This window comes from Cariama cristata, unplaced genomic scaffold, assembly GCF_000690535.1.
Source record: "Cariama cristata isolate BGI_N322 unplaced genomic scaffold, ASM69053v1 scaffold24633, whole genome shotgun sequence".
NCBI classification, from domain to species: domain Eukaryota; kingdom Metazoa; phylum Chordata; class Aves; order Cariamiformes; family Cariamidae; genus Cariama; species Cariama cristata.
In genome coordinates this window covers 1,827-13,413 of record NW_009609265.1, presented here as the reverse complement: position 1 = coordinate 13,413, position 11,587 = coordinate 1,827, and the positions used below count along the sequence as shown (strand labels likewise).

General features: G+C 39.5%; 1 protein-coding gene across 1 annotated transcript in view; it reads right to left on the bottom strand.

Moving 5' to 3' along the window:
• Window positions 1-524: 524 nt before the first annotated feature.
• ANKRD13A (ankyrin repeat domain 13A) overlaps window positions 525-11,587 on the bottom strand; it is a 12,670-nt gene continuing 1,607 nt past the window's right edge. The window contains exons 2-15 of the mRNA XM_009697493.1: window positions 10,595-10,727; window positions 10,343-10,467; window positions 9,861-9,906; window positions 9,063-9,206; window positions 8,418-8,613; window positions 7,250-7,316; window positions 5,743-5,824; window positions 4,946-5,004; window positions 4,012-4,148; window positions 3,483-3,640; window positions 2,886-2,999; window positions 1,983-2,134; window positions 1,680-1,744; window positions 525-872 (exon numbers count right to left, since the gene is read on the bottom strand). Of these exons, the coding sequence (XP_009695795.1) occupies window positions 674-872; window positions 1,680-1,744; window positions 1,983-2,134; window positions 2,886-2,999; window positions 3,483-3,640; window positions 4,012-4,148; window positions 4,946-5,004; window positions 5,743-5,824; window positions 7,250-7,316; window positions 8,418-8,613; window positions 9,063-9,206; window positions 9,861-9,906; window positions 10,343-10,467; window positions 10,595-10,727 (1,677 nt within the window). The 3' untranslated portion in view covers window positions 525-673. The remainder of the gene's footprint in view (window positions 873-1,679; window positions 1,745-1,982; window positions 2,135-2,885; window positions 3,000-3,482; window positions 3,641-4,011; window positions 4,149-4,945; window positions 5,005-5,742; window positions 5,825-7,249; window positions 7,317-8,417; window positions 8,614-9,062; window positions 9,207-9,860; window positions 9,907-10,342; window positions 10,468-10,594; window positions 10,728-11,587) is intronic.

The following is an 11,587-nucleotide window of genomic DNA, read 5'->3' as shown; positions in this document are numbered from 1 at the left end:
GGATCTAAAATTTTACTGGCTACTTGTTTTGTCCTTTTTCAGAAAGCACTAGTTTAATCTTGAGCTTGGATTAGCTGTTCAAGTATAAAATTATCCCTCTTAAGCAGGAGCACACGATAAAATCTCGGTAACTAGAGAAGAGATAATCACATATACACAAAACTAACAGAAAACATCTGTCAGCATGGTACACTGTCAGCATGAAGAACTACTGCATGTGTCTGTATGCATATAGATACTCTTCCATGTAACAACTGGAAGAAACAGACAATGGCTTTGAATTATTCAGAAATGACTAAGCAGATGAATATTTCTTTGGTAAGTAATGAAGTTTCCCTCCTGAACTCCCCAAAATCAGGTTTTCAAGCGTTACTGCAATCCTATAGCCTGATGCTAAGCAAAATTTCCATCTGCTCTTCAATAAATACGTTTAGATAAAAATTTTTCCTTCAAAGCTAAGACTGCATGGTTGGAGAGTCAAACACAGAGTCCCGTGAGCTGAAACTCCCTCAAACAAAAACAAATCAGCTTTTTGTAGCTGATGATGCCAACCTAGAAGGCAGGTGAACTGTTTACTTAAGCAATCCAAGAGTGGTCTTCAGACTGATAGCTCTGAAAGCCTTCAGTTTTATGCAGATTTGGTCATCCTTATTTTCAGGAGTTCGCTAAGGAGTTATTTTTCCACAAGAGAAAGCTGTAAAACTTGCTGAAGTTCTGCATCTTCCTCTTCACGACGCTGCTTCTCCCGTTCCTCCTGCTCTCGGACAGACAACTCCATGGCAAGCTGTAAGTCTTTTTCAAAACTGGAAGGTTCGCTAGGGATGCTGCAGTGTGAATTACCCGAGCTTGTTAGATAGCTCTCCTGCAGGGCCCTGAAGGAGAAAAAGAACTTCAAGTAAGAGAGACAGAGCCTATTTCACATTTCCTGCAACGACCCTTCCTAGCAACTGTTTTGTAACTGCAAACCTGAAAATCTCTCCCCAGAGGGCAGAAAGCAGTCTTCAGGATAAGAGAGCAGTTGATCTAACATCTGAAAAATTCCCAATGTAAAACCTGTTCTTTGAAGGTTCCTCGGAATCTTTCACACATAGTAACAGTTCAATTTTCAATGGGCTTCTAAAAGCATTCTCACCTAGTTTAAAGGTAACGTGATTTTCCATGTACAAAAGAACCAAGAGGATGCGGTTCTTCGTGTGCACAAAGATTTCTTTGCACTTAACTGCAGGAAGACCCCACAGATACCACAGCGTAGTCTCAAGGGTCCATTAAATGTATGTTGCAAAGTTTTTAAGGATTACATAATGATTTTGAAAAGAAAGAAGAGCTGCCCTGAAGTCTGCCGCATCTAATAAACAAACATTCAACCCAGGGGGACCAAATTCACAGTTTTAAGAGCAGAACAGAAGGTCTGTGTTTATTTATTGGGTAAAGAACCTGTTATGGGCTCAGGCCAAGCCCACAGCTGAGCTAAAGAGCTATACTATATAAGCCACGGAGGCCCAGTTTAGAGTCCTTGCTTCTTGGAAAAGTAAAAGTTAGAAGCAGCACAAGAGACAAGACCTTGAGTTCCATGCCTCTGCTACCTACATACGGAAAAAAATTGCAAAATTGCTTCGTGCTACTGTTGGAAGTATTTTTGCTCTGTCACTGCATGGCTTGATGTGAAAAAAATTAGTTACCTCTGATACTGTATATTGAAGTCCTGTGAATATGCAACTGCTCCGTTGGAATGCACCCCCACTTCCTAGGAATGGGGAAAGACAGACAATTCCACAGCAGTTAACGGATCGGCAGTACAACTCACTGAACGGTAACTCTTAAATCACTCTAATTTCTTCTTTGATACACATTACTATATTTTTCTCTTCTGAGGTTCTCAGAAAAATAGGTCCTACGTGGGTTTAATTCAGAGATGCAGCTATCGCTGCATAGTCCTTGTCAAAACTGTCAGATCTGCACCGCACGGATTACAGCATACTTACTTTATTTCCACCAGATTCCAACAAACTCTGCTGAATAGCAAACTGCATGATCTCATTATCTTCATCCTGCACGTGTATGTTCCTACCATCATCTTGGACGTGGTACGATTTGGGGATCTCAAACACTGACTGGTCTACTTCAAAATTAGCACCTGCAGTAGCCAAATATAGTTACAAACATGGCATAGTATATTTTTACAAGTTGTGACTTAACAAATTCTGATAAATGTTTACGCATGATTAAGTTAACTCCAAAAATTCAGATAAACCACCTGGCTGAATACACCAACAGGCTTTGAAAGACTTCTGTGGCAAACAAGCATAGCAGTCAGACAGAAAGCAGAGTCTTTCTTTAGGATGCTGGCAAGTTATACAAATAAAACCAGTGTGCAGCAGAGCGCTAAGGTGGCTGAACTCTGACAAAACCAGATGGGGAAAAAAAAAAAACCCAAAGTTGGAGAATATAAATAGCACAGTGGCTCTTCTGAGGTTATTCTTAATGAATGGGTCTGCAACAGCTCACAGGACAGGGTATCGCTGGATACAGTCATGAGCATCCTACTCAAATGTAATCTGCTCTTTTCTGAAAGAGCATGCAGACGTAGCTGTCACTTACAGCAATGTTGTATTCCACTTCCCACAGCAATAGCTTGCACCAGAATTTAGACCTCAAAATACTTGGAAAAGCTTGCTAGAGCTCAGTTTAGTCAGTTTGGCAGGCATGGAAGGGGCAGAATGGGTCAGCATGATCAGTATCACACACCCCAGATTGGCTGTAATGCATTGCAGCTTCCTCTCATCTGCAAACGGTTCATTCTCTGCAGTTAACTCATCTCCCTCTTCTGCGCATTTCGCTGACAGAAATGCAAAAAGATGCGATCGCTGCATCTTTCCACTCCTTACCTGAATCACACTGTGCACCTCCAACCATTTGTGATGATGTTCTGTCAGCCGTCCTGCAGCCATTGACATTTTCAAATGTAATTCGGGCATTCAGCACATGAAATAGGGGAATTTCTATCAGAGTACAAGATTTCTGTTAAAAAGAGAACTCTCTCCTTCACTTCCACACCCACAGCCACATCAAACCCTCACACGTTTATTGAATATAATCCACAAGCAGCATCCTGTAACAACAAAGTATATAGTAACTCACTTCACCAAGAAGTTGCCCTTAGTCATTCTCACTATCTCTCTAAATCTCTAATTTTATAATAAGATTTGCCAAATCTAAGGCATTGAAGCTAAGAGGAAAGAACTAGCATCAGCTTATTCTTACGGAAATGATACCATCTTAAAATTATACTTCCATGCTGATCACTCAGAATTTGGATTCGACGACTCCAGATGTACAAGACAATGTACATCTTGGTTCTCAGTTCTAGCTATCAGTGAGAAGACTAGTAAGAAACTAACACGATTTTTGTAAATATATGCTGCGAAACCAATAGAAAGAATGGAAATGAAGAAGATGCTACCAAAAAAAATTGCTAATATTACCAATTTTGACAGGAAATCCTGGTGGAAATTCCAGAGTGATGAAATCCCTAAGTCTGGCAAAATGAGCACTAGTTCTGGCCATCAGATCGATGATTGGAGTGACTTGTTCCATAAGAGACAAGGGAAACTCTTCACTCATCCACAAGGTTGCTTTAAATCTTAAAGAGAAAGTTGCGTTAAAACATCATAAGTTTACGGTTTAGGAACAAATGCAAAGCAAAATACATAGCATTGAAATGTATCAAGCAGGTGACAAAGAGTCAGAACAGTTACTGCTCTGAGAAACAGAACCACATTCCTGGTCAGACCAAAGGCCAACCTCAGGAGGTTACTAACAAGTTACAGCACTAGTCTAAATGTTTTCTTTGACTTAGTGGAAGATAGACTATAGCTGAATAGTTCAAGATTTCCCTTTTGATTAATTCTGAAAGCTGGGGGAAAACCACACTGGATGTTTGTAAAAATGGTTTCCAGAGATTAGATGACTGGGAAGAGACAAACCAGAAATAGTTAAAATTTTATTTCTCACTTCTGTGTTCGAATGGTGACTTCTTTCGGTCTTCCTATGTCTCTACCTTTCAAATCAAATTCTGGGTCAAAGTATTCCTCCAGAGTAATAGCAGTAGGATTATTACTTGCAGCATACTCTGTTGTCTTGGTCGTACTCTATAAGGAAAGAGAGAAGAAAACCCCAAACAAAACCACCCAAGAGTACAGAACAAATAGACAGTGGCTACTACAAGAAACTCTTAATTTACCTCTTGTGAAGTAACTCATTCTCTACTTTAGACACCAGTGACACACAGCCATAAATACACATTTAGACTGCTTTCTACTGAGGTTAACAGTCTCCAAGCATTTGAGAGACAGGAAAAGAAATCTACTTAAATACTTTAAAGCTAGAAACCAACCAGAAACATGCACACAAGCTACAGCATTTCTAGGCTCCAAATCCTTTATTAAAGGCAAAACTTCGATGGGGTATCTCTAGATCCATGGAAGATCCGCAATGCCATCCTGATACAGAGCCAGCAGTTGGCAAATCTATTATCTACTTTACTTAAGTATGTACAGACGCAAGGGAGTTTCTAAAGCCCTGTCAAAATAGTTATCAACACGTTTCAGAACAGCAGAGGATATACAGCTTTGCCCTGAGTTGAAGAGCAGTGTGCTAACATGTCACTTCATCCCCTCATCATATCTTCCACTGCTTACACCCCAGCTCTTGCCGTGCTAACAGTTTCTACATCTTTTTCGTAAGAGTGTTCAGAAGGAAGTATCTGCTATTCATACAGAACATTTGAGGGCTTAAAACAAACAAAAACATCCCCAGGGAAAATTTAAACCTCATAATCAAAACTGCTGCCAAACTAAGGAAACAACAGGCAACGCCACACACCTAGAATTCCTGTCGGCACAGATCTCTGTGCTACAGTGACCTGTTTGACATCAGAGACACTCACCTGAGCACCATACTCATGTTCCACTGTACCCAGAAATGATTCCAGGGGGTTCCTGTCAGCTTCAGGTAACAGGAGAGAATAGGCAAAAAATCTATTACTATTAATTAGAAGTAAAATTTACACACATACCAGGCTAACAAGCAAGGCTTCTAACCCAAAGTGCAGCAAGGCGTTCACATTTCCTGTAAGCCTTTGCCAAGCAAGCCCAGGACCTAAAGCTGACAGGATAAAACGGGTGCAATACACAAAACAGAGGCAAAGATTTTCAGTGGTTTCTATCATTAGCAGATAGCTTGATTAATCACAGGGCCTCTCCTCCTGGGCCCCAAGGTAGGCCAACGAAGGGCAGTGTTTCCATATGAAGCTACTGGCTAGTCACCCTTTACTCTAGTTTAAATACTAGAAGAAATTAGAGGACCAAAACAAAACAAAAAGTCCAAGCAAACAAAGCCTATGTGAATATTGTAATCATGGCCAAAGCAAAGGCATGAATACATTCCAGAGCAGGAAAAAGCAGGGAAAAGTGCAGCCTTTTAAAACTTTCAATAAACTTTCAACAGTTTTGAAGGGCTCTTCTTTCCTCTAAATACAGCGAGTATAAATACTGGTTCATTTGTAGGTTAGGAGTCAAGCAAAGAGCAACCTCAAACACACAACATGTGAAAGTAAAGCAGGGCAAAGTCAGCAAGAAAAGTATTTTCTTTGACTCTCTGCTCAGTTCTTCTGCAATCACACAGAGAAGGTATCAGAAAGCCAAAAGGTTCTACTTATTTCCAGTTATCCTGTAGGAAAACTACCTTTGTATCTTTTCTTCTCCTCTTCTGTTAAATGTTCCGTTCGGATTTTTGTGACCACATTGACATTGTTTGCCATGTATACCTTTAAAAAAAAAACAGTACAAGGTCAAAAACCAAAGCATCACAGGTTAAAAAACAGAGTTCTCTCTAGTAAAACACCATATACACAATTCTAAAGATGGAATAAAGCAGCATGGATCTGCCTCTCATTGACAAAGATCTCACCTTCAACATGCTGATGATCAACAGGAAATGCTGCATTTTGATTTTTCTTGTTCACTTTGGTATAATGGAAATCCCACATAATATAATCTTGAGAGACCTATGCTAAGGCTGAAACTACATGCCATCTGCTGGGCAAGCTGATAAAATAAGAAACCCTGCAAACCATACACCAGAGTGGCTCCAGACAGCATTAATATCGCAAGCATCCTGTGCCAAAAGATGGTAAAGGAGTTTGGTCATCGACTTTGATGGCAACAGAAGTCAGCCTTTCAACCAAGTTCCTCGAAAGCAGAATGACACACTTTTAAATGCGCTTTTGTAACTAACTAAGCCAACCTCAAAACTAGACAGGCATTTCCAAGCTTGCTGGAAAGAATCTCCACTGGGGCAGAGATTTTAAGAGAGAATGGGGAAGGAAAGTCAGACAACACTATTTCTAAACAGAGGTCACTCGTCAGACCTTCCAAATGAAATTTAGTGATAGTTTAATTCTGCAGGAACACTAATGAACCCCATGTCCAACTGAACAGTCCTGCAGTCTTACCAGGAAAAGCCTTCATATAAATGTAGAAAGCTATTCAGCATTTATTCTTCTGTTAAATGAAAATACAAAATGTAATTTATTGCACAAATTCCAAAACCTCAGACTTAGGAGTCAAGGAAGTGAATTCTTGTGATTCTCAACTTAAATTCCTAACACAGTAAGGCTGTAAAGCCATGTTCAAAAATATTTCACTAAAGTGAAATGGAAGACAAAAACGGTGTCACATGGAACAAATCTAAGCAACTGTAAGACTCATGAGCATGGTCAGGGGCTTTAATTTACCGGCAGCCTTTTACTACTTGAATTCACGATGCAACTCATAGCAGCAGGAGGGTGTTATTTCCTTGCAATACTGTTACCACAGAGCGCTCAAGGAGCTCCACTGACAGGTTCCTCATCTTTTCAACTTTGAAAGAATGACAATATTCAAGAATGAGTTAAATTCCAGTTTTTGTATGGGAGTTCTAGCAGTTACGCTGAATCTTTTGCCCCTCTTCTCCTGAAATGCTTTGATCGTTCCTCTCCCCTAAAGCCCCTGTTGATGTTCCTGCATACAGGCACCATCCCTCCCACAAGCTTGGCAGCCTTGAAGTTCCTCACTCCTGCCCAGTTCTGCTGGCAACACAATAAAGCTCTCGATGGGAAGTTTAAGACCTGAAATAGTCAGGAAATAAAGGCAAAACACAATCACACTTCAGTTAGCTGTAAGACCTCTTAATAGAATAGAATGGGCTTTACCTTTGCTTCATAACCATTTACACCTTCCGCCTTTTCTGTCCTCCATACCCAAAATCCAGACGTGGTTCTGACAAAAAGTGAACACCACAAGCGTCTATACAGTTGCATTTCTACAAAATCCCCAGCCCGTTTTTCTAAAATTGATTTCAAACAAGATTTGATTGGTTATTTGATTATTAACCCCAGACAAAAGCACAGCTCAGTCTTGTGTGTCCTCACACACACCTATCAGAAGAGGGTATCAAGTCATGCTGTTTCTGTTCTTATCCCATCCACGGCCAAAGCGCAAAGGCTCAGACAAAGATTTTCAGATTGCGATGCAGATACCCGAGCCACAGAGGAAGACAGCCTAAAAACTTACCGAATTATTTTGTCTGACAGCCTGGGCACGCTAGCTTTTAACACACAGTTTAATTTCAAAAGTAACCTGTCACTGCAATTTGGGGAACTGGATAGTAGGCGTACTTCTGCCTAAGAAATCTTAGTTTCTAGATGTCTAGATGCTGCAGTTACTAAGGCTCAGTGAACATCACAGGGACTAATTCTGGGCAGCTTTGAAAGGGTACTAAATATTCAGGAGAAAGATGCTGGAATTAAACATCTCACTTTGAAAACACTTGTTTTGTACGATCATGAGGGTGGTTTCCTGCATCACAGAGCACTCCAAAAGGAACTTTAGAAAAAGAATTGTTTGAACTAAGCTGACAGATACCTGGAATAAATGCGTGTAATAAACAAGGATGACAAATGTATGTCTGTGCAAAGACACACTATACACGTATTTTTAGTTAAGGTATCAATGTGAGATTTCACTTATGAAGCTACAAGTTGCAAGTTTTTGCCTAGTAGTTTCAGCAGTACACATATGGATTTGCGTGAAATGCAAACTTGTAATGAGATGTTAACATTGATCTCACTAATATAATAAACTGGAAGTTTTCTGCAAATCAGCTGTATCAGCTGGAAAGTTTTTGCCAAGCAATAGTGGCAAGCTGACCAAGCCAAATTTCTTTACCTGATGGTGTGTGAAGTTTAAAGTAATTTCAGATCTAGCTCTAGAAGTTTTTATTAAGAGGGCTGTTAAGAGTTCATCTTTAAAGCTTTACTGCAAGCATGAACATCCATAATCTTGAAGTGTTTATTTGTAAAGAGAAACTTTGTATCTTACCTTTCAAAAGCAATATTTTTTGTATCAAGGCACGTATTAATAATTGGAGATGTAAGGCGTCTTTCCACATCTTTTCTTTTTGGTGTCATAGATCCCAACGTCAAACGCTTCATGTGCTGGGAAATCTCAAAACGCTCCGTTGTGACAAACTTATCATCATGATTGATCTCAATTAGTTCTGCCCAACCTCCAGTATCTGTTGGAAATGGTACATCTCAATCTAAAAAAACTTAGCAACAGTATGCCAGAATGAAAAACTGAGAATATACTGGATATTAAATCAGGGTGGATGCTAATTCACTGTATTTTGCACTCAGCTGAGATAAAATTTCGAGTTGTATCTAAAATTATTTTCTATTTGGGGGGCAGGAGAACAGAACGAAGAAAACTAAGTAAAAGACTGAAGTAAAATTTTAGCCCTATTACCAAATTTTGACCTCAGATTTACTCAAAGGAAAAAAAATTAAGCTATTACGTTAGACCACAAAACAGTACCTCTATCAGATGCTCACGGAATATGCGTATAAAACTTTTATAAAACCCAGTACTCAGCCTCAACAGGTCTTTTTGTGCAAAATCGGGATTTCTCATTGTGGCTTACATAGTATCTGGTGACGAATGGTGCAGACATGCTAAAATATTTACCTTCTCCCTTGAAAATTAAACTACGTCTTCCTCTCTCCCAGCTCATATTTTCAAAGCCCAGTAAAGTGATATCAACACGCAGCTTGGCACCACTTTTCCAGATGCGGCAGACATCACTTGGACAAACTCTAGAAACCAGTGGGACTACAAAAGAAAAATGAGAAAAATGTAAATAGAAAATACTCAAGAGACTAAGCGCACCGGAAGTCTGAACTCAAGCAGAAGCTATATCCCTGATACAGGACTAATCAGTACCATGATCATTATTCCAGAGGAGGTGAGATACTGATCTTTAGCTTTAGGAACAATCAGCTTAGGGACAAAACCCACAAACGCTAAACGAACATGAAAAGGAAGAAGACATTAGTTCAGACTAAAAGATGTGAAATAGCATAAACCTCAGCCCCTAGCAGTCTAACAGTTAGCTGTTTGGAAAGTTAAGCCAACTGTAAGGCCTAGCGTTCATTCCTTTAAAAGAAAAGCAAGCATTTCCCAAGTAGTCTGTGCATCTATATATGAGATACGTATCACTGTCTTAGTCATCGATAGCCAGAGATAGGTAAACAAAACTCCACGAAAAGTCTGCAGAAATTCTAACAATGCCTAAACTCTCCATTAAAAGACAAACAAAAACCCCCAAACAAACATGTAACAAAAATATAAGAGGTTATTTTGAGAGGTGAAGAGATAAGCATTCTGGGGAGCAGATACTTCTCTGCATATCTTTTCTAACATTTGTACAGAAGCAAGTCCCTCTGCCTACAGTTTAGAAGAAGTAATAATGACCAGGATTCTTACCCCAACTAGTGAACTCCCATTTCATTTCCACATAAAAGTCAGGAGTCTGGAGAAGGAGAACACTTTATGAACACTTCATGAAATAGTTTTGATCTAACATTCAGTACAGCATTTCTCGTGAACATCTTAGATAAAGGAAAACAAAAAAAGAACAGAACTCGAGACATGATAAATGAACGTTAAAAAATGAAATTGAAATTAACAAACATAAAAGACACTGGCCTACCACTGTTGCTTTCTCACGAGTTATTCTTATTTTGCTATAGGAGCAGTAACACCTTCAAGATACAGCCTCCAATGTTGGAGTTCATGGCTAAAGATTTCAAAGTAAAGCCAAGGAAAAAGTCTCCATCCCCCACAGCACTATGGAATATGCAAGTTGAAATGAAGAACACAATCGCCCATCCAATTTCTGTTTACTTAACTGAACTACTTGAATGAGAACTGGAGTCTGGAGTAAGAGGTTTAAACTAAGTAACTACCTCATTAATCTTTTGGAGTAATTCAGGAACTCCTCCAAGAGTCATAGAGGTCTGCTGGTAGTCCCGATGCTGCAGAATCATTTGTACCATCTCTGGATCTCCTGTACTGACAGCCTCATGTAAAACTGAAAGAAATCCAGACACAGTTTCAGTTTGCAAAATACATAAGGTAAATAAGGTAAGAGCAGTGAAAACACAATAACTGCAACTGAAAAGTATTAACACGACTTCTGTTTTCCAAGTTATTTTTACCTGTCCATCCCTGTGCATTCTCTTTAGTTACATCCGCCTTGTGTTGAAGGAGGACTTTGGCAGATTCTATATAACCCAAGGAAACAGCAAGGTGCAACAAGGTCCGGCCTCGTGGATCACGTTGATCAACATCCTGTTGAGTATCCGAGAGAGAAATAATGCTGAAAGCTGTCCTATCAAATACAACTAATCAGGCACACTGAGTTTATATAAACAAAGCTTGGCAGTAGTAATCCAGGAGTCAATATTCCCTAGGTATTCCCACAGATCAGTCTGTGGTGCACAGCCGTCTCAGTTTTCAAACACTACTGTATTGCCCTTCTGCACCCTGTACAGTGCAATCTTACTTCCCCACTGAAATAAAAAGAGAAGCAGAACAGGGCCTATAAAAGCGACACAGTAACGACTGGTATCACTGTAAGACACGACTGAGTTCTTGTTGATGCTTTTCATTTCTTTTTCTGTAATTATTTCCCCTTCTGTCTCCCTTCAGAAGGGGTCTCTTTCAGGAGAAGATAGGAGTTCTTGCCTGTGTGCATTGCACCATGGACAGTCAACAGCCTGAGAGACCAATAGAGGGTTTAACACTATACAACATAACGAGGGGGAGGGAGGGGGAAAAAAAAAAGAAGTCACAGGGCATACAACACCAATTTTCTATAGCACTTTTTGAAAGTATAGAAGCAAATGGTATTTTACAAAGCATCCATTTGACTGACACACACAGCACAATGAAGAGTGAGTGCATTTTGTACAAGTCACCAAAAAAATAAAATAATTAAAAAAACTACGCAGGCATAAATATCCAAAACATGCAAGCACAACATACTCATACCTTACATATTTTTCACTATTAGCTTAGAGATTTGAAACAGAAGAGCATCTATAACTAAAGGAAAAGGGGAAAGTCAATAGCAGAATAAGAAAGGAAAGTTATTATGCAAGTTAACATGGTTATCTGACAGCATTAAGTTGGAAAGATCACATACAGAG